This window comes from Boleophthalmus pectinirostris, unplaced genomic scaffold (assembly GCF_026225935.1).
Source record: "Boleophthalmus pectinirostris isolate CB_2022bp ecotype Guang Dong unplaced genomic scaffold, ASM2622593v1 HiC_scaffold_15, whole genome shotgun sequence".
Taxonomy (NCBI): domain Eukaryota; kingdom Metazoa; phylum Chordata; class Actinopteri; order Gobiiformes; family Gobiidae; genus Boleophthalmus; species Boleophthalmus pectinirostris.
Window position 1 is genome coordinate 3,007,846 of NW_026571070.1, and position 23,070 is coordinate 3,030,915.

At 40.5% G+C, this 23,070-nt stretch overlaps 1 protein-coding gene across 1 annotated transcript in view; it reads left to right on the top strand.

Moving 5' to 3' along the window:
* The window catches only part of drosha (drosha ribonuclease III), a 322,738-nt gene that overhangs the window by 124,420 nt on the left and 175,248 nt on the right, over positions 1–23,070 (top strand). The window contains 3 exon segments of the mRNA XM_055151233.1: positions 12,472–12,610; positions 15,095–15,155; positions 17,093–17,152. Of these exon segments, the coding sequence (XP_055007208.1) occupies positions 12,472–12,610; positions 15,095–15,155; positions 17,093–17,152 (260 nt within the window).

The following is a 23,070-nucleotide window of genomic DNA, read 5'->3' on the forward strand; positions in this document are numbered from 1 at the left end:
GCAGGAAAAAAAGCGACGTTAAAAGCTGCTACTTGTCAAAAAGTATCAAAAGTCAAATTGTAATTGATAATAAAACCAGAATCAAAACTAGATCCTCATTTTTCACAAGTGTCGATACTAAAAAAATAAATCTCACTGACAGGACGGAGCAGAACTTTTCCTGAATGTGTTTAGAACAAACTGGAGCTGGACCTGGACCTGGTTTAGACCCGGTTTAGTCCTGGTTTAGTCCTTGTGTAGTTCGGGTTTAGACCTGATATAGACCTGGTGTACGCTTGGTTTAGACCTGGATTAGACCTGGATTAGACTTGGTTTAGACCTAGTTTAGGTCTCAAGTTTTTAGGTTTAGTTTAGTTTTAACTGTTTAAAACTAAATATTAAATTGTTTGAATGGATTAAGTAATGTTGAGACCTTGTGGTTTAGATCCATTTTAGTCCTGGTTTAGTCCTGGATTAGTCCTGGAGTAGACCTGGTTTACACCTAGTTTGGATTTGGGTTAGACCTGGTTTAGTTTCACCCTGGTGTAGTCCTTGAGTAGTTTGGGTTTAGACTCGGTTTAGACCTGATGTAGACAAGGTTTAGGAGAAACCTGGTTTAGTCCTGGTTTAGTCCTGGTTTAGTCTTGGTTTAATCTTGGGTTTGTCCCAGATTAGACCTGGTTTAGACCTCGCTTAGACCTGGTTTAGAGCTAGTTTAGGCTTTAGTCCTGGTTTTAGTCTTGGATTAGACCTGGTTTCGACCTGGGTTAGTCCTGGTTGAGACCTGGTATAGACCTGGTTTAGTCCTGGTTCAGTCCTAGTTGAGACCTGGGTTAGTCCTGGTTTAGACCTGGTTTAGTCCTTGTTTAGTCCTGTTTTGGAACTGGTTTAGAACTGGTCTAGGACTGGTTTATAGACCTGGTTTAGGCTTAGTTTGGACCTGGTTTAGACTTTGTTTAGGACTGGTTTATAGGCCTGGTTTAGACCTGGTTTGGGCCTGGTTTGGAACTGGTTTAGAACCTGGTTTGGGCCTGTTTAGACCGGGTTTAGACCTGGTTTTTAGACCTGGTTTATAGACCTGGATTGGACCTGGTTTAGACCTGGTTTAGGTCTGTGTTTGGACCTGGTTTAGATCTGGTTTAGACCGGTTTAGATCTGGTTTAGTCCTGGTTTGAAGCTTGTTTTGACAAGGTCTCATTCCTCTGTGTGTGGGTTTTTTTGGTTTTTTTTTTTGTTTTATTTATTTATTTTTTTGTTTTAGAGTTTTAAAGAACCAAGTCCTTTCTTTTTACAACACGACTTCCAGCCTCTTTCCCAAATCCCAGTGGAACTCTGCTTCTGCTTCTGTAACTTCCAGATGAAACTCGCTGAAACCCTTGTGCTGGTGAAGTTGTTTTTTTGCTCTGATGTTCGCGGCTCGTGGTGGTTCTCGTGAAAAGTTCTGGGCAGATGAGAGTCTCTGTAAAGTACAAAACGCCGCTCTCCAACTGAAGGAGCGCGAAATGACACAAAATGGCCTCCTCAAGTCAAATGCACCATTAGGATTCAAGATGGAGAGGGCTCAGCTTCTTCTGACGCACAAGAAGTACAGAGATTTCCCCGTCTGCAGGGCCATCCACACTCAACAACTCTCAATTAGTTTAACACAGTTTTCCTGCTTCGTTTTTAAAAAGTCCAGCATTACACAAAATGGACTCTGGTAGCTTTAAGTCGTGTTATAATGTTGTTTTCTACGGAAGCCGAGAGGGGTCACGACGAACGCAAACGCCGCAACAAATACAAAAGCCACAACACAACAAAAAAAGCCACAACGGAAATGACCGCGAGACTCGATTTTAATGCAAACGCCGCAACAAATACAAACGCCACAACACAAACGCAAATGCCGCAACACATTAAAAAGTCACAATACAAATGCAAATACGACAACACAACAAAAAACCACAACACACCAAAAAAAGCCACAACGGAAATGACCGCGGGACTCTATTTTAATGCAAACGCCGCAACAAATACAAACACAACACAAATGCAAATGCCGCAACACATTAAAAAGCCACAACACATGAAAAAGCCACATCACATTAAAAAGCCGCAACACATTAAACAACCGCAACACATTAAAAAGCCACAACACATTAAAAAGCCGCAACACATTAAAAAGCCACAACACATCAAAAAGCCACAAGATATTACAGTAAAAAGCCGCAACGCATTAAAAAGCCACAACACATTAAAAAGCCACAACACATTAAAAAGCCACAACGCATTAAACAACCGCAACACATTAAAAAGCCACAACACATTAAAAAGCCACAACACATCAAAAAGCCACAAGACATTACAGTAAAAAGCCGCAACACATCAAAAAGCTACAACACATTAAAAGCCACAACACATTACAGTAAAAAGCCACAATACATTAAAAAGCCACAATACATTAAAAAGCCGCAACACATTAAAAAGCCACAACACATTAAAAAGCCGCAACACATTAAAAAGCCACAACACATTAAAAAGCCGCAACACATTAAAAAGCCACAACACATCAAAAAGCCACAAGATATTACAGTAAAAAGCCGCAACGCATTAAAAAGCCACAACACATTAAAAAGCCACAACACATCAAAAAGCCGCAACACATTAAAAGCCACAACACATTACAGTAAAAAGCCGCAACACATCAAAAAGCCACAATACATTAAAAAGCCACAACAGAAGTGACCACAAGAACTACAACGTGAAAAGTAAAGGAACGGAGAATTTGGAAACATAAGTAAAAGTAATTTATTGTTTTATCATGATTCGTTTCACGTTGTAGTTCTTCTTCTTCACTTGCCGCTTGGTCGGAAAATAGAGTCCCGCGGTCACTTCCGTTGTGGCTTTTTACTGTGACCCACTCTGGTCCCGATGTGGTCCCGGACCTGGTTCAGTCCTGGTTCAGTTCGTATTCGGCGCAAAAGTCACAGTCACGGAAGTCACGTAAACGGGAAACGTACATTTTTTTATTTAAACACAAAATCGAAAACTGAAAAAAAAACGAATCATTATCTGTTTTTTCATTTTGGTTTTGGAGACAAATAATGAAGAAAATTTTTGTTTTTTCGTTTTCTTATTTCTGGTTTTATATTGAAAAACGAATGAACGAACGACACACGGATTTGTGGTAATTCCGTTTTTACTGAGAGGAGGGGACGGGCTAACCACTCTGCCGCACGAACACAGGCAGAACGTGCAAATTCCACTCACAGATCAGGAGTCTAACCCACAACCTGCTTTGTTTTTTTTCAGTTTGTTCCAACCATTTTTAACCAGAATGCTTCGTAATATTAACCAAAAATTACCAAAAGATCCAAAAATTGAGTGAGAAAAACAACAGATGGTTTAAATATTCAACATTTTTGATTTTCGTTTTGGTTAAAATTATATTAAAACTAATTTTTCAGAGGTAAACAGGGAGTCGTGAGCGTCTCCTAAAATATTTTCTGAAAAGGCTTCGTTCATTCACAAAGTAAAACATTTCACAACAAAACATCTTTGACTTTTTTCTGTATTTTTTCACCTTTAAAGTGTTATTTTTATATTTAAAGGTGAAAGTTTTTTGTTGAAGAGTCTGTCACCTGCGTGTTTCCATGGAGATGTTAATGCTTTGCCAGGAATATTCCACAGTACGGACTATTTCTCTTGTAAAATGATTTAGACCCTGGTCCTGGTCCTAGTCCTGGTTTAGCCTCTGGTTTAGACCTGATACAGTCCTGGTTTAGTCTGGGTTTAGTCCTGGTGCAGCCCTGGTGTAGTTCAGATTTAGACCTGGTTTAGACCTTATGTGGACCTGGTGTGGACCTGGTTGAGACCTGGTTTTGACTTGGTTTAGTCCTAGTTTAGACCTGTTTTAGTCCTGGTTTTCATCCTGGTTTTAGTCCTGTTGTAGTTTGGGTTTAGACCTGGTTTAGACCTGGTTTAGTCCTGTTTTAGACCTGGTTTAGACCTGGTTTAGTCCTGGTTTAGTCCTGGTTTAGTCCTGGTTTAGTCTTGATTTAGACCTGGTTTAGACCTGGTTTAGTCCTGGTTTAGACCTGGTTTAGTCTGGGTTTAATCCTGGTTTAGACCTGGTTTAGTCTAGTCTTAGTCCTGGTCTAGACCTCGTTTAGTCCTGGTTTAGTCCTGGTTTTAATGAGTCCTGGTTTAGACCTGGTTTAGACCTGGTTTAGACCCCAGTTTGGTCCAGATCACATTGTATTTCAAAAATTGCAACTAGTTTTGTTTTTCAAGTGTTTAAGACACGAAAAATCAGGTACAGGATTTATGATTATGATTTCAGTTTTTGTTAAAGGGGCAAGTTTGTATTACGGGTCAGATCTGTGGAGAGGCGACCCCGCTCACAGTCACAACGCCTGTTTTTCTAGGTATTTCTTCCCCTGGAATTGAATAAATACAGTTTTAATCAAAATGTGAAATAACTTTGGAACTATTTCTGTTTTTCTCTTTTTTACGACGTTAAAAATCAGGCCCAGAACTGTTCATTAAAAATTAAATCTGTGCTCGTGTTTTATTAAGACAAACTGACCAAAGTGTTTCCTGTTCAGTTTTGAATCCGCACTCAAAACAAAACACTTCCACTGGAATATTTTAACAATGAAATCTCTGAAATTCAGTGGAAAATGTCGAGTATTTTCCGAGTTTTTAGCGGGGTTGCAGACTGTAGCGTCACTATTTTTTGCCAAATTTTCTCGCAACGCAAACCCGATGCAACGTCCTGTCACCCGGAGAGAGACGGGACCGGGACCGAGACCGAGACCAGAGCCCAGGTCCCGGAGTCCTGGACCCGTGTCACGGAGACGCCGCGCACAACCCTGACGCAATCCCATGATATAATCCCATTCACAGGGAACAGACGGAGAGACAAAAGAGGAAGAAGGAGAGGAGGAGGAAGAGGAGGAGGAGGAGGAGGAGGAGGAATACTGGAAATGTTTACGATTTCAAGGATGAGTGTCAGTGTTTGGGAGGTGGAGTTTGAAAGACGCAACACAGGACCAAGAGCGGGCAAAAGGTGAACGGGGAGAATCTGGGAGGTAAAATGTCATTCACTTTTCCAGTCGGTTTAAATAAAAACTGAGCCTGGAAAATGTGGAGATTTTATGTGAGAAAAGAGTTTTCTTCAAATCTCATCACTGAAAAAAACTAGAATTTTAACAATATTAGATGGTGCAGAGTGGTTAAGACTCTTTTTAGACCAGGTTTAGACCTGGTTTAGACTGGATTAGACCTGGTTTAAATTTGGTTTAGATCTGGTTTAGACTTGGTTTAGACCTGGTTTGGACCTGGTTTAGACTGGATTAGGTAACTTTTAAAACCCTGTGATTTAGACCTGGTTTAGATCTGGTTTAAATTTGGTTTAGATCTGGTTTGGACCTGGTTTAGACCTGGTTTGGACCTGGTTTAGACCTGGTTTGGACCTGGTTTAGATCTGGTTTGAACCTGGTTTAGACCTGGTTTAGACCTGGTTTGGACCTGGTTTGGACCTGGTTTAGACCTGGTTTAGACCTGGTTTAGACTGGATTAGGTAACTTTTAAAACCCTGTGATTTAGATCTGGGTTAGACCTGGGTTAGACCTGTTTTACATTTGGTTTACACTTGATCTAGACCAGGTTTAGATCCGGTTTAGACCAGTTTACATGGTTTAGTCTTGGTTTGGATTTAGTTTGAACCTTGTTTTGACCTGATTTGGACCAGGTATAGACCCGATTTCCATCTGTTCTCCATTATATTTAGAATCTTTCCTGTTTTGGCAATAATTTATTTCATGAGACTGAATTTGATGAAAGTGAGAAAGAAAATAACAGAATCGTCTACAACACACTCTTAAGAATCATTGTTAGTAAGTCAAAATTACATGTGGGATTTTTATTTATTTATTTATTTTTACAATTTTAAAGAACCAAGTCCATCTGTTTTATGACAGAAGGGTATGGAGAGGAGGAATACTGGAAATGTTTACGATTTCAAGGATGAGTGTCAGTGTTTGGGAGGTGGAGTTTGAAAGACGCAACACAGGACCAAGAGCGGGCAAAAGGTGAACGGGGAGAATCTGGGAGGTAAAATGTCATTCACTTTTCCCGTCGGTTTTATAATGTGACCGATAAAAACTGAGCCTGGAAAATGTGGAGATTTTATGTGAGAAAAGAGTTTTCTTCAAATCTCATCACTGAAAAAAACTAGAATATAAAAACATTAGTGGTGCAGAGTGGTTAAGACGCTTTTTAGACCTGGATTACAGTTTTAGACCTGGTTTAGACCTGGTTTAGACTGGTTTAGACCTGGTTTAGACTGGTTTAGGTTTACCTGGTTTAGACTGGTTTAGACTGGTTTAGGTAACTTTTAAGGCCCCTGTGGTTTAAATCTGTCCTGTTTAGACCTGGTTTAGACTGGTTTAGACTGGTTTAGACTTGTTTAGACTTGGTTTAGACCTGGATTGGACCTGGATTAGACCTGGTTTAGACCTGGATTAGGTAACATTTGAGATCCTGTGTAGACCCAGGTTAGACTTGCTTTAGACCTGCTTTAGACCTGGGTTAGACCTGGTTTAGACCTAATTTAGTCCTGATTTAGACCTGGTGTAGACTTGACTTAGACCTTGTTTAGACCTGGGTTAGACCTGGTTTATACCTGGGTTAGACCTGGTTTATACCTGGGTTAGACCTGGTTTAGACTGGATTAGGTAAAGTTTGAGACCCTGTGGTTTAGACCTGGTTTAGACCAGTTTACATGGTTTAGTCTTGGTTTGAACCTTGTTTTGACCTGATTTGGACCAGGTATAGACCTGATTTCCATTTGGTTTCCATCATATTTAGTCCTGGCAATAATTTATTTCATGAGATCGAATTTGGTGAAAGTGAGAAAATAACAGAATCGTCTACACACTGTTCAGCATCTTTGTTCTGTTTTCTTTCCAATTCATTTACAGCAAATCAAAATTACATGTGGGATATTTTTTATGTTATTTTATTTTTTACAATTTAAAAAAACCAAAATCCGTCCATTTTATGACATCTTGTGTTGCAAAAATCAGAGGCAGGAAGAAGAGGAATACTGCAAATGTTTCCAATTTTAAGGATAATTATCACTGTTTTGGTTAGAATCTGATGTAAAATGTCAATCACTATTCCAGCCCGTTTACAGATTAATGCAAAAATGAAACTTTAGCTATGTTAGGGATTATTTAAAAAAAAAAAAAAAAAAGATTTTAGAACCTCTATAAAATGGATATTCAGTTCTAGTCCTGCAGATATTTAATCTTTTAGTCAGTTAACGGGTTGTTGTTTCTTAGTCAACCAAAAATGATTGATACTTGGATCAGACCACAGCACTGTTCCTAAAATCAAATCTACAGACATTTTCAGACAGACTGTAGTTTCCTTTCAACTGCTGTTTAAGCCCAATAAGAAAATCTCAACCTGAAAACATTCAAAACTTTTTACTGAGAGGGAAGAGGTTTATAATTTGAGAGGCAAAACAAACTTCAAACCGGTGAGAGCGCGGACAACCGAGAAAAATCTTTCGTGCTCCGGTGTGTGGAGTTAAACGACGGGACAGTTTTCCAGTGGAATTAAAAGAAGGTGTGAATATAAAACGGTTCAAAAGCGTAATAATATTGTGTATATATATGTTTAATAGTGGAATATATGTGGTGTGTATGAGCCGTGGTGTATTTTTAGTTTGTGGCTGATGTGCTGCAGCTGCTTCTGACACAAACTGGACATTTGAAACACAAACATGGAGAGAGCAGAGATCTGTGACACTGTGGACACAAAAAAAACAAGAAAAAAACACACACACACTGGACAAAAACACAGAGACAGACACAGACAGAGGGGAAATGTAGCAGACTGTCGACTCTCATATGAACGGATTATCATGTGGGTTTGTGTTTGAGTTTTCTTCACATAATAAAGAAAGAAAGAAAGAAAGGAAGGAAGGTATGACATTAAAGAGCCACGAAACAACAAATTATCTTTCTAAATGTGTCTAAAATCGAAGTGTGTCTCTGTCCTTGGCCTTATTTTGGTATTTTACTGTATATTTGTTAAAAATCTGACCTCTTTAGGATCAATTACGGTCTGGATATTTGAATTTTCGGGTTGGCACCAAGTACTAAAAAATGAGGACTAAAACCAGGTCTAAACCAGGACTAAAACCAGATCTAAACCAGGTCTAAAGCAAATCTAAACCAAGACAAAAAGAGCTCTAAACCATGACTAAAACCAGGACTAAACCAGACCTAAACCAGACCTAAACCAGGACTAAAACCAGACCTAAAACCAGGACTAAAACCAGACCTAAAACCAGACCTAAACCAGGACTAAAACCAGACCTAAACCAGGACTAAAACCAGAACTAAACCAGACCTAAACCAGACCTAAACCAGGACTAAAACCAGACCTAAAACCAGACCTAAACCAGGACTAAAACCAGGACTAAAACCAGGACTAAACCAGAACTAAACCAAGACTAAACCAAGACTAAACCAAGACTAAGCCAGCTCTAAACCATGACTAAAACCAGGACTAAAACCAGACCTAAACCAGACCTAAACCAGGACTAAAACCAGACCTAAACCAGACTTAAACCAGGACTAAAACCAGGACTAAAACCAGAACTAAACCAGACCTAAACCAGGACTAAAACCAGGACTAAACCAGCTCTAAACTAGGACTAAAACCAGGACTAAAACCAGGACTTAAACCAGGACTTAAACCAGGACTTAAACCAGGACTTAAACCAGGTCTAAAACCAGGACTAAGACCAGGACTAAGACCAGGACTAAAAACAGACCTAAACCAGGTCTAAACCAAGCCTTAACCAGCTCTAAACAATGACTAAACCAGGTCTAAACCAAGATAAAACCAAGACTAAAACCAGGACTAAACCCAGATCTAAACCAGGACTAAAATCAGGACTTAAAATAAATAAAAACAGTTTAATTTTGGACAAAAGCCACAAATGATAAAAGCCAAATTTTACAACCGGATTCACTTGTTTGTTGAATTTAAAATCGCAGGTTGGTGACTGTTTTACGCTGCTGCTGATTCAGTGGGGCCCAAGTCTGTGAAAATAAAAATAAATAAACTATCTCGATAAAATAAAATAAATAAACTATCTCGAGACCAGAATGAAGCATCTCAGAACTCGTAAGTCGATAATAAATGAAAACAAAATGAATAACCTGATATAAGTTTTAAAATCTTGGCCAGATCGGAGACATTTGCAGAGTTAAATATAGTTTGATAAAAAGAATGAATTGCACCCGAACTTGTGACAGCGGCAGAGTGGTTAGCCTGTCCTGGTGTCGGCGTCAGGAGGTTGTGGGTTCGACTCCCGGTGTCGCGTGTTCTCCTCGCGTCTCGGTTTGTCTCCCAGGTTCCGTCGGCGTCAGGACGAGAGAGCGACGAGTTTAAACAGAACATCGACATCTGTGTAAACGACGAGAACGACTGAAATATGAAGAGACGAGAACGACAGAGATTTAGAAACACAACAGAGAGAGAGAGAGAGGAATGGAGAGAAGGACTGGGGGAGAAGGAGAAGAGGAAACGAGAAAATAGTCCAATGAGATTCATTTGGTCTTCCAATATTCTATGTTATTAGGTTCTTTTTTTCAGACCTAGAGTGTTATTTCATACCTGACAGTTTCGACTGTTCACTAGCGTCTTCCTCAGAGTCACGTGATGTTGCTGTGACGTGTCTGATCAGCTGATTTAAACAGGTTTTGTCTCTGTCTTCCTACCGGTGGAGGCAGGACGACAGCGCCATCTGCAGTCCGACTTCCTCAGGACAGTATCCCAGGTGTGTGAGAGTAAAAAAGCCCCTCGTCCCGGTTTACAGTCCTGTGGGCACGTTTCCTTATTTCGATTGCTTCTTTAATCCAGCGGCGATGTTTGTTTTCCTCTGTCCCAATGATGTTTGCTCCGTCCCCGTCCATAACGTGGTTCTCTCTTTTGCAATGGTCAGAAACGGCCGATTTGAGTTGTTCCTGTTCTGCTTTGTGTTTTCGTTGCTCGTGTTTCGCCTTCGCTGTTTCCTTCTCGCATTCTGTTCTATGTTCCTTTTTTCGTGTACTGAACGCCCTCCCTGTTTCCCCGATGTGTGTTTTATTGCAGGACATGCAGGGAATTTCGTATATTACATTACATTTATGCTCCGGTTCTATTTTGTCTTTTGGGTGAACGAGTATTTGTCTGAGTTTCCTGTACGGTTTTACTGGTGTGTTGATATTGATATTGACTGGACACGTCACAGCAACATCACGTGACTCTGAGGAAGACGCTAGTGAGCAGTCGAAACTGTCAGGTATGAAATAACACTCTAGGTCTGAAAAAAAGAACCTAATAACATAGGAAACGAGAAAAAAACGATACAGGGAAGAAGAAGAGAAGGACAGAGGGATTTTAAGAGAGATAAAAAACAAAACAAAGGGTGAGAGCCAAAGAAATGCACAGAGATACAGAAGGAGAGAAGGGAAAGAGGAGAAAGAAATAGAAGAGAGGAGAGAAGAGAAGAGAGAGACATAAAGGAAAAAAAAGAGAGGAAAAAGGAGGAGAGAGGGATGGAGAGAGATGAAGTGAGAAAGGATAGATGCACAGAGAGGAGTGGAGATACAGAAAGAAAGAAAAGAGGATAGAGAGCCAGAAGAGAGGAGAGAAGAGAGCTGCTGTGTTCCAAACAGGAAGTGAGCATGGGCGCACTCCTGACTCCATCGGCTCTGGCTCCAATTCACTTTGTACTGAAAAAACATCAGCCCCTCTCTCCGTAACCTTTCATGTCACTCCTCACTTTGGTCTTAAAATAATAACCCAATCTACACGATCCTGCTGTTTTTATTTCACAGTTTTTTTTCCGTAAATAAATTCCTATTCCAAATTCGCTCCCGTAACTGCTCGCCTCACTGAGCTTCATTTGACTGGAGCCGAACGCTTACACACATTTTTACTCAAACACATGGAGAAAAATCTGTTAAAGGCGCTCTTGGTTGAAATATTACTGCATTCTGTCTTTTAATTAAAAAAATAAATAAAATAAATAATAATAATAATAATAATAATAATAATAATAGAGCATAAAAATATACACAAATAAAAAAAAGGATAAGTAACAAAGAGTTCAAACCATATTTAAAAAAAAAAAAAAAAAATAAACAATCACAATAATGATGATTATTTTTACTGTCTCCCAATACCAGTGAGCAAATATTCCAATTTCTTATCATGCTCCAATAATTTGTTAATCTCCATGACATTTAGTTTTTCTAGATTGTACTTAGGGGTGGGCGATATCTTGATATTTTAAATATATTGAGATCGTTTTTAAACTCGATATGAATTCTGACATATCGTACATATCGATTTAATGCTTATATTCAATTCAGATTTCGCCGCTTCGCTTGCTCACCTTCTCTCTCTCGTCGCCTCCCTGATTTTGTTCGCTCGTGTCTCCCGAAAGTTGGTGCCAGTGAAAAGCTTCAAGCACCACGAACCTTTTCCACCATTTACAGACAAGAGCATCAGCAGCACATCCTCATATTCCACCGAGTCTCGTCCTTTAGTCTGAAAGAAGCTGAACGAGCTGAGCTGCGTGAGAAGTGCTGTTTATGCAAATGAGCCATGTGCTTAAGTTTCGTTTCTGTAAAATGTAAACACACGTGCGCAAAACTGCATTAAACACATGATTATCTCAAACGGGCTGATGTGGCTCTAGAGTCGTTATGTTTTATATATTGTAAAGTTTATTTATGCAGAAGATTTTAATGAATAATCTGCTGCAGTGTCACTTGTACAATAGTGTTTGGAAACGTTGGGTTTGATCTGCAGTGGATTGTGGGATTAAACCTCAGAGCTCCTCACATGGACATGAACATGGATCTGTTAAAATAAGGAACATCCTGAGCTTCTTCTGCTAAATGAGCTCATGGTTCTGGTTCTGGTCTGGATAACAGAGTTAATGCAAAGATGAGCTTGTGTTTAGTTGTTTTATTTATGAATGAAAAGAAGGAAATATGTTTTATTTCTTTTATTTGACAGTTAAATTATTATTTATGTAATTAGTGTTTTTGTAATCTTAAATGTTCCTGTATGAACTGTCGACCTCTTACACTTCAATAAAAAAAAAAAAAAAACCTTGTGGAATTTGGCAGATTTGTTTTTGCAGTTTTCACTTTTAGGGGGTTATTTTTTCTTGAACGTATATCGAGATATATATCGTATATCGAGATACAGCAAAATATATCGATATATATTTTTTGATCCATATCGCCCAGCCCTAATTGTACTGATTGTGAATTATGTTTTTAAACTATTCTAACTTTTTTAAACTATTCTGTCTTTCGTAGCAAAATGTTTATATTCAGAAAAGGTGTGAACTTCCCCTCAAAATTCACAACATGACGTTTCTTCGCGCTAATGTCTTGTTTTTGTTTTTGTTTTTGTGTGTTTTTTCAGCTGGCCATGACTCACCCCAGTCACCACCTGAACTTCGGCATGAACCCGGACCACGCCCGGAACTCTCTGTCCAACTGCGGGATCAGGCAGCCCAAGTACGGAGACCGGAAGGTGCACCACATGTACATGAGGAAGAAAGGTGAGTCCAAAGAGTCTATTATTACGCAAAATTTACTCTTGTATGGAAGATAATTTGTTCTATTAGATTTAGATTTAGATTTTTATTCTGAATTTTAGTTGCTGAAATTGTAAGTTTACATTTTCAGTATGTTTCAAATTCCAAATAAAAACAGTGCAGCTGCGAGGTCTTAAAAGTCTTAAAAAGTTCTTTAATGTCATGTTCCTAAATTAAGGCCTTAAAAAGTCTTAAATTATGTTGTCCAAGTCTTATTTTTTTCACAAAGGTCTTAAATTTCATTAGCCTATTTTTTTGTAAACTCAACCGGGCTGTAGTTTAAAAAAAACAACAAAAAAAACAACGTGAAATAACGTAAGGTGAATGAACGTCTAATTTGGAGTATGCACAAACAGTACTTTGGATCTGGTGTTTTTCTCCGCATAATGGGAGCGATGTTGGTCTTAATTTTCTTTTAAAGGTTGTATAGAGGATTTTTTTAAAAAGGGAAGATAAATACAGCAACAGTCCTCCCGCCTCTTTACTCTAGAAATCACCCTTGTTTACATCCAGCGCGTGTTCAGAATTACTGTTGAAGTGACCTGTCTAGAAGTAATTTAGCGACCGATGCGTCAGTTTTTAGACCCTTTGTCTGCTTCAGTTGCGCAATCGCTGGAAAGAATCTCCAGGAATCACCTCAGTTTGTCTTCGCTCCTTTTCCCCTTCTCTTCTTTTTTCAGCTCAAAAATTGACTTTCTTTTGCTTCGCTCCTTTTCCCCTTCTCTTCTTTTTTCAGCTCAAAAATTGACTTTCTTTTGCGGCGAACTGGTCATGGATTCTCGTCCGCCATCGCAACAAACTTTGTGCGAAATGTGAGGAAGCTACAATTAGAAAAAGCCTCTAAGAACTGCTGCATAAACCATGTAATCCCCACGCACCGGCGAGTCAGTTACACTAGGGAGTTTGATTGACAACCTAACAGCCAATAGAAAATGAGGGAGCCTCGTTTTCTATTGGCTGATGTTTATCTGGCCTCAACACGTCCACAGTTGATAGATTTTCATTCATTTTTTTGTGGTCATCATAATTACAAGGCTGCTGCATCTCTGTAATGGTATTTTAAACTTTCATTGACAATTTGAAACAAAAAAATAATAATCCTCCATACAACCTTTAAGTGGTCTTTAAAAAGGTCTTCAAAAAGCCTTCATTCTATTTGGGGTAGTCAAACCTTTTAAATATTCAGCACAGATATTTTCAAGAACCTCAATTTCAACAATCAAAATTCAGAGTGTAAAATTTGCGGGAAAGATCCAAGATGCCAAGGCAGAAAGTGAGAAATTCGACAAAGTTTAAAATTCAAAATCTGATCAAACTAATTATCTTACATACTCTTGTGAGCTTTAAAGGTGCACTGTGTAACTTTTCTGGCGGAGGGTCTAGGGTCGGTATCGTTCAGAAGTCGCCGATACGATACACACCTCGATACAGTGCAGTTTCAATTCGATACGATATATTTCAAATGGATTCGATATGGTTCAGTAAAAATACTAAAGGTCTTTGTTAAACCACTTCTTGTGCAAAGTTCATATGAAACTGAAAAAAAAACAACTACTTTCTTCATTATTTGTCTCTAAAACTCCTAAACCAGGACTGAACTGGTTCAGTCCTGGTTGAGTCTTGGTTGAGTCTTGGTTTGAGTCCTGGTTCAGTCCTGCTTCAGTCCTGGTTTAGTCCTGGTTCAGTCCTGGTTCAGTCCTGGTTCAGTCCTGGTTTAGTCCTGGTTCAGTCCTGGTTCAGTCCTGGTTCAGTCCTGGTTTAGTCCTGGTTTAGTCCTGGTTCAGACCTGGTTCAGACCTGGTTCAGTCCTGGTTCAGTCCTGGTTCAGTCCTGGTTTAGTCCTGGCTCAGACCTGGTTCAGACCTGGTTCAGTCCTGGTTTAGTCCTGGTTTAGTCCTGATTTAGTCCTGTTTCAGTCCTGTTTTAGTCCTGGTTTAGTCCTGGCTCAGACCTGGTTCAGTCCTGCTTCAGTCCTGGTTTAGTCCTGGTTTAGTCCTGCTTCAGTCCTGGTTTAGTCCTGGTTTAGTCCTGGTTCAGTCCTGGTTTAGTCCTGGTTTTAGTCCTGGTTTAGTCCTGGTTTAGTCCTGCTTCAGTCCTGGTTCAGTCCTGGTTTAGTCCTGTTTCAGTCCTGGTTTATTCCTGATGAGAAATCTGTTTTTTGTTTTTTTTTTGTTTTTTGGTTTTAGAGACAAATAATGAAGAAAACCGTTGCTTTTTCCTTTTCTTATTTTTGGTTTTATTTTGAAAAACGAATGAACGAACAACACACGGATTAGAAAAGTTCCTTAGTGCATCTTTAAACCAAACCCACACTGTTAATCCAATCAAGCTTCTCCTTTTTTTGTGTGTTTTATCTGGTTTTAACCCCCCGCTCGTCTCACCTCTCTGCCCTCTCTCCTCTCTCCTCTCTCCTCTCTCCTCTTTTCTCTCTCCGTGTTTTTATTCCAGGAATCAACACTCTGATTAATATCATGTCTCGACTGGGGCAGGACGACCCCTCCCCGTCCAGGTAAGTGCTCACCTGCCGAGCCCTATCTGCCCCCCCCGCCCGCCCTCGTCCAATCACGCGCGCTCGTCCGGTGATTAGTCCGGCCCGGGCGCACGCTGGCAGCAGAATTAAGTCCGGCTGTGAAGGGAAAGACATCTCCACGGAAACAAAACGGGATCATTTTAACGAAGCTCTCGCCGTTTTTTTAATAAAAGCGGGACACAGGCGCTTCACTCTAAACGATATTTTTAGTTTATTTTTATTTTCATGTATTTGAGGGAAATATGGACAGAAAAATGTAGCTCTTAAGGTCAAAAAAGAAAAAAAAAAATGTTTTTTTTGTTTTGTTTTTATCACATTGAAAAACTGACTGTGAACGTGCTCGCATCTCCACAAACCTGACTCTTCTGGGCTTAGTTTTAAACTTAAACCAAATTTTTTGATCCACAAGGGAAAATATTTGGACAACAACTACTACTACTACTACTACTACTACTACTACAGCTATTACTACTACTACTAAAACTACAACAATAACAACAACTACTACTACTACTAATACAACTACTACTACTACAACTAGAACAATAACCGCAACTACTGCTACAACTATTACTACTACTACTACTACTACTACTAGGACAATAACTACTACTACTACTACAACTATTACTACAACTACTACTACTACAACTACTACTACTACTACTACTACTACTACTACAGCTATTACTACTACTACTAAAACTACAACAATAACAACAACTACTACTACTACTACAACTATTACTACAACTACTATTAATACAACTACTACTACTACAACAATAACAACAACTACTACTACTACTAGGACAATAACTACTACTACTACTACAACTATTACTACAACTACTACTAATACAACTACTACTACTACAACTAGAACAATAACCGCAACTACTGCTACAACTATTACTACTACTACTACTACTACTACAACTAGGACAATAACTACTACTACTACTACAACTATTACTACAACTACTATTAATACAACTATTACTACTACTACTACTACTACAACTAGGACAATTACTACTACTACTACTACTACAACTAGGACAATTACTACTACAACTATTACTACAACTATTACTACAACTACTACTAATACAACTACTACTACTACAACTAGAACAATAACCGCAACTACTGCTACAACTATTACTACTACTACTACTACTACTACAACTAGGACAATAACAACTGCTACTACTACTACTACAACAATTACTACTACAACAGCTACTACTATAACAACAACAACTACTACTACTACTTCTACTATTACTACTACAACTAGAACAACTACTACTAGTGTTGCTACTACTACTACTACTGCTACTACTGCTACTACTACAACAAAAACTACTACTTCTAGTATGACTAATACTACTACTACAACAACTAGAACTACTTCTACTACTACGACAACTAGAACAACAACAACTACTACTACTACTAGTACTACTGTTAAGAGTCCATGAAATGTCCCGCAGTATGGCATTAAACTTTCTACTGTCAGCGGGCTCTCCTCTCCACAAATCTGACCCGTAAACCGGCGTGGAAATAGATAAATTTAATCTCATACTGTGAAAAATTCCAAGCAGAGCAACTGTATCTCCATGGCGACGGACCCTGCACCCCTAAAGTTACACAGTGACACTTTAACAAACAATTTCTCGCAACTTTTCCCTCGTTTCTTGTTTTTTCCAAAGTTGCACGTTTGTTATTTGTTTCGACACGTGCGCGGCGTTTTCATTTTCAGGTTGTCGTCGTCTCGTCGTCGTCGCACCTCCTCGTGTCAAAAAACAAAAAAAAACGTCTTAAATTAGAATCCTGTGATTAAACCAGCGAATAATTAGCGTCTCTCATCGTTTTGTGTGTGTTTGTGTTTGTGTGTTTGGTGTTTTCAGGATCAACCACAACGAGAGGCTGGAGTTTCTGGGCGACGCTGTGGTGGAGTTTCTGACCAGGTGAGAAAAGACACGCCCACTTTTCACCTTTCACCTTTCACTGCTGCGACAGGGACGCAGAGAACTGGGGTGAAAAAAATAATAAATAATAACAAAAAAATAAATACATTAATAAGTACATTAATAAAATAATAATAATAATAATAATAATAATAATAATAATAAAAATTCACAACAAATAGATGAACTAATAAATAATAATAATAATAATAATAATAACAACAAATAAAAAAAAAATACACACAAAATAAATGAACTCATAAAAATAAAGAAATTAATAAGAATACCAATAATAATAATAATAGTAATAATAATTAAAAATACACAAAAAATAGATGAACTAATAAATAATAATAACAATAATAATAATAATACAAATAAATAAATTACTACTACTACTACTACTACTACTACAACTATTACTACTTCTACTACTACTACTACAACAGCTATTACTACAACTACCACAAGAACTACTACAACTAGAACTACAACAACTGCTACTACTGCCACTGCTAGAACTACAACTGATATTATTACTACTACTACTACTACTACTACTACTACTACTACTACACTACTACAACAGCTATTACTACAACTACCACAAGAACTACTACAACAAGAAATACTACTACTACTACTACAACTATTACTACAACAACTGCTACTACTAGAACTGCTAGAACTACAACTGATATTATTACTACTACTACTACTACTACTACTACTACTACAACAGCTATTACTACAACTACCACAAGAACTACTACAAGAAATACTACTACTACTACAACTACAACTGCTCGAACTACAACTGATATTATTATTACTACTACTACAGCAACTACTACTACTACTACTACATTTTGTACTAGATCTACTGCAACAGCAACAACGACTAGTACTACTTCTAGTGCTAGTGTAAAAAAGTACTTGTAAGTGTAAGAGGTGTGAGTGAGGACAGAATTTTGTACAAATCTCCAGCTTCGTGTTTCAACTCGACATGAGGTGAAATTCAAGGACACTTTTTCTTTTAAATGAAGAAGAAAAAAAAGAAAAAAATCCATCTTCAATATTTCTACAATAACTGCAGATCCAACCGTGAACGAGTGGACAGCAAATATACTTCTCTTCCTCCTTTTCTCACTCCCTTTCTCTTTCTCTGTCCTCCCTCTTTCCATCATTTTTCTCTCATCCTCCCGATCTACCCTTTCTTGTTCTCCAGCTTATGTTTTCACTCCTTTCATTGTTTCTCGCACTTTCTCCTTCCTCCTCTCCTCTTCTTCTTTCCCTCTCCCTCTTTCTTCCTCCCGCCACGATCTCTCTTTCCTTTCTCCATCCATCCATCCCTCTCTCTTTCTCGGTCTCTCTCGAAGACTTTTGGAAATCTGTATTTAATTAAGATGGAAATGGACATCAATTTTATTCTGTTTTTAATAAAAGATGAAAAAAATTAAATCTGGATCAGTTAATATGATGGAAAAAAGGATTATTACCAGATTTTTTTGCAATATTTTTCTACAAGTTGTATTTCCAAATTAATTCAACTCGTCATTTTCTTTTTTTTTTCCCCAATTGTCAGTAGAATATTTGTCAGATATTTTTTTTTAATTGTAGTAGTAGTAGTAGTGGACATTGATAATTGAACTTAGATATCGCTCTTTCCTTCTCTTTTTTTTCTTTCTTGCTCCCTTTCTCCATATTCTCTCTCTGTCTCTCTTTGTCTCTCTGTTTCTCTTTCTCTCTCTCTTCTCTCCCTTTCTCTCTCTTTCTCTCTCCCTCCTCTCTCTCCTCCCTCTTTCCTCTTCTTCTTTCCTTATTTCTTCCTCTCTCTTCCTCTTCTTCCCTCCTGTCCTGTCTCCCTCTCTTTATCTCTTCCTCTCTTTCCTCATTCCCTCCTTCTCTCTTTTCCCTCTCTCTCTCTCCTGCCTTCCTCACTCCTCTCTCTCCTCCACTCTCCCTCCTCTCTCTCTCTCTCTGTTCTCCCTCTTTCCTTTATTTTCTCTTTCCGCCCTCTCTTCTCCCTCTTTCCTTTTTCTCTTTTCTTCCTCTCTCCCTTTCTCCCTCCCTCCTCTCCTGTCTTTCTCTCACTCCCTCGCTCTCTCTCTCTCTCCCTTCCTCCTTCCTTCCTCTCTCTCTCCACGCTCTCCCTCCTCTCTCTCTCTCTCTCTCTGTTCTCCCTCTTTCCTTTATTTTCTCTTTCCGCCCTCTCTTCTCCCTCTTTCCTTTTTCTCTTTTCTTCCTCTCTCCCTTTCTCCCTCCCTCCTCTCCTGTCTTTCTCTCACTCCCTCGCTCTCTCTCTCTCCTTCCTCCTTCCTTCCTCTCTCTCTCTTCCCGCTCTCCCTCCTCTCTCTCTCTCTGTCCTCCCTCTTTCCTTTATTTTCTCTTTCTGCCCTCTCTTCTCCCTCTTTCCTTTTTCTCTTTTCTTCCTCCCTCCCTCCCTCTCTTCTCTCCTGTCTTTCTCTCACTCCCTCTCTCTCTCTCCCTTCCTCCTTCCTCCCTTTCTCTCTCCACGCTCTCCCTCCTCTCTCTCTCTGTCCTCCTTCTTTCCTTTTTTTCTCTCTTTCCTCCCTGTCTTCTCGCTCTCTCCCCTCCCTCTTTCCTTTTTCTCTTTTCTTTAGTTTTTTCTCTCTCCTTTTCTCTCTCCTTCCCTTTCTTCTCCCTATCTCCTCCTCTCTCTTCCTCCGTTCTCTGGATTCAGTCGTTAGAGCCTCTACACACTTGGCCTCCTCTCCCTCTCCCTCTGTTCTCTCGTTCTCTGGTGTAGGTTGTTAGTTCCGGCCTCTACACACTCGGCCTCGTCTCTGTCCCTCTGAATTATTCATCCTCTTCTTGTCCAGTTAAACGACTGCAGCAGATTCACCCAGATGCCCTCACGGACCCACACCTCCCCCCACGTTTCTACCGCACCACCTCAAACCCCCACGTTTCTACCACACCACCTCAAATCCCACGTTTCTACCGCACCACCTCAAACCCCACGTTTCTACGACACCACCTGAGACCCCCACAAAGTTTCTACCACACCACCTCAAACCCACGTTTCTACCGCACCACCTCAAACCCCCACGAAGTTTCTACCGCACCACCTCAAATCCCACGTTTCTACCACACCACCTCAAACCCCACGAAGTTTCTACCGCACCATCTCAAACCCCCACGTTTCTACCACACCACCTCAAACCCCACAAAGTTTCTACCACACCACCTCAAACCCCCACGTTTCTACCACACCTCAAACCCCACGTTTCTACCGCACCACCTCAAACCCACGTTTCTACCGCACCACTCAAACCCCCACGTTTCTACCGCACCACCTCAAACCCCCACGTTTCTACCACCTCACCCCCCACGTTCTACCACCCACCTCACGTTTCTACCACCCCTCACGTTTCTACCACCCACCTCAAACCTTCATGTTTCTACACACCACTCAAACCTCACGTTTCTACCACCACAAACCCACGTTCTACCACACCACCCACACATTTCTACCACACCGCCTCAAACACCCACGTTTCTACCACACCACCTCAAACCCCCACGTTTCTACCACACCACCTCACCACGTTTCTACCACCCACCTCAAACCCACGTTTCTACCACCACCTCAAACCCCACGTTTCTACCACACCACCTCAAATCCCACGTTTCTACCACACCACCTCAAACCCCACGTTTCTACCACCTCAACCCCACCCACCCACTCAAACCCCACGTTTCTACCGCACCACCTCAACCCCACGTTTCTACCGCACCACCTCAAACCCCACGTTTCTACCACCTCAAATCCCACGTTTCTACCACACACCTCAAATCCCACGTTTCTACCGCACCACCTCAACCCTCACGTTTCTACCACACCACCTCAAACCCCACGTTTCTACCACCACCTCAAACCTCCACGTTTCTACCACACCACCTCACCACCTCAAACCCCCACGTTTCTACCGCACCACCTCAAACGTTTCTACCACACCACCTCAACCCACCTCACGTTTCTACCACACCACCTCAGTTTCTACCGTTTCTACCACACCACCACCTCAAAACCACCTCCCACGTTTCTACCGTTTCTACCACGTTTCACCACCTCAAACCACCTCACCCACCGTTCTACCGCACCACCTCAAACACCTCACCCACGTTTCTACCCGCCACCACCTCACCCCCCACGTTTCTACCGCACCACCTCAACCCCACGTTTTCTACCGCACCACTCAAACCCCCACGTTTCTACCACACCACCTCAGAACCACGTTTCTACCACACCACCTCAAACCCCCACGTTTTTCTACCGCACCACCTCAAACCTCCACGTTTCTACCGCACACCTCAAACCCCCACCTACCACCACCACAAACCCTTCTACCACACCACCTGAGACCCCCACGTTTCTACCACACCACCAAACCCCCAACCACACCCTCAAACCCCACGTTTCTACCACACCACCTCAAACCCCCACGTTTCTACCACACCACCTCAAACCCCCACGTTTCTACCGCACCACCTCAAACCCCCACGTTTCTACCACACCACCTCAAACCCCACACCACCTTTTCTACCACACCACCTCAAACCCCACGTTTCTACCGCACCACCTCAAATCCCCACGTTTCTACCACACCACCTCAACCCCCACGTTTCTACCACACCACCTCACACCCCCACGTTTCTACCACACCACCTCAAACCCCCACGTTTCTACCGCACCACCTCAAACCCCCACGTTTCTACCGCACCACCTCAAACCCCCACGTTTCTACCGCACCACCTCAAACCCCCACGTTTCTACCGCACCACCTCAAAACCCCACGTTTCTACCGCACCACCTCAAACCTCCACGTTTCTACCACACCACCTCAAACCCCACGTTTCTACCACACCACCTCACGTTTCTACCACACCTCAAACCCCACGTTTCTACCGCACCACCTCAAACCCACGTTTCTACCACCACCTCAAATCTCCACGTTTCTACCACCTCAAACCTCCACGTTTCTACCACCTCAAACCTCCACGTTTCTACCGCACCACCTCAAACCTCCAAGTTTCTACCACACGTTTCTACCCCGCGTGTTACAGTTAATGTCCTACGGAGAGAGGCAGGGGTCAAAAAACAGGATGATGTAAAAAACCCGGTAATGTTTGTAATTCTTCTGTTCTGTATTCACACCGGGGCTGATTGAGCCGTGACTTTGGCGCGGGGTGAGAACAGGGTCAGATACACCGAGTTTACAGTGAAACACTAAGGTATTTACAGCTCCCAGAATAAAGTTACTAAAGGCAATTATAGTACATTTGTCCTCGTCTGGATTTTTTTTTCTTAATTATGCTTTTAAGACTCTCCCTTTTACTCCCTAATGAAGTGTTATACATCCTTTTTTTCAGTACAACCTGTTATTTCACAATCTGCTGCTGTAGTTGTGTCATGGATGATATGAATAAAAGCTACAGGACCAGAAATACACATGAAAACGGAAAATAAAATTCACACTCTTTGATACAAAACGCACAGTAAACATGTATAAACAACTTTATGGACATACAAAATGGTAAATTTAGGACCTTAGCTACAAAAGTGCAAAAATATCAAGTCATTAAGTAAAACTAAAAATATCCTTATTGCCTCAAAACAAAACGAGAAAGTGCAATGGCCCCATGACTTGACTTGACTTGAATTGACCATGACTCATGAAAACAGCTGGTGTCAGGTCCAGGACACAGAGCCACATCACTTCCTTCCTGCATTTGGATTATTACATTTGGATTTGGACATTTGGACTGAAATAAACCTGAAAATAAAAACCTGAAAATAGTTAATGGGTTAGTACTCGCAAAATACGACTTTAGAGAAAAATGCATTGAAAGTGCTTTATAAATACTAACAAAGATGCAATTAAGCACTTATT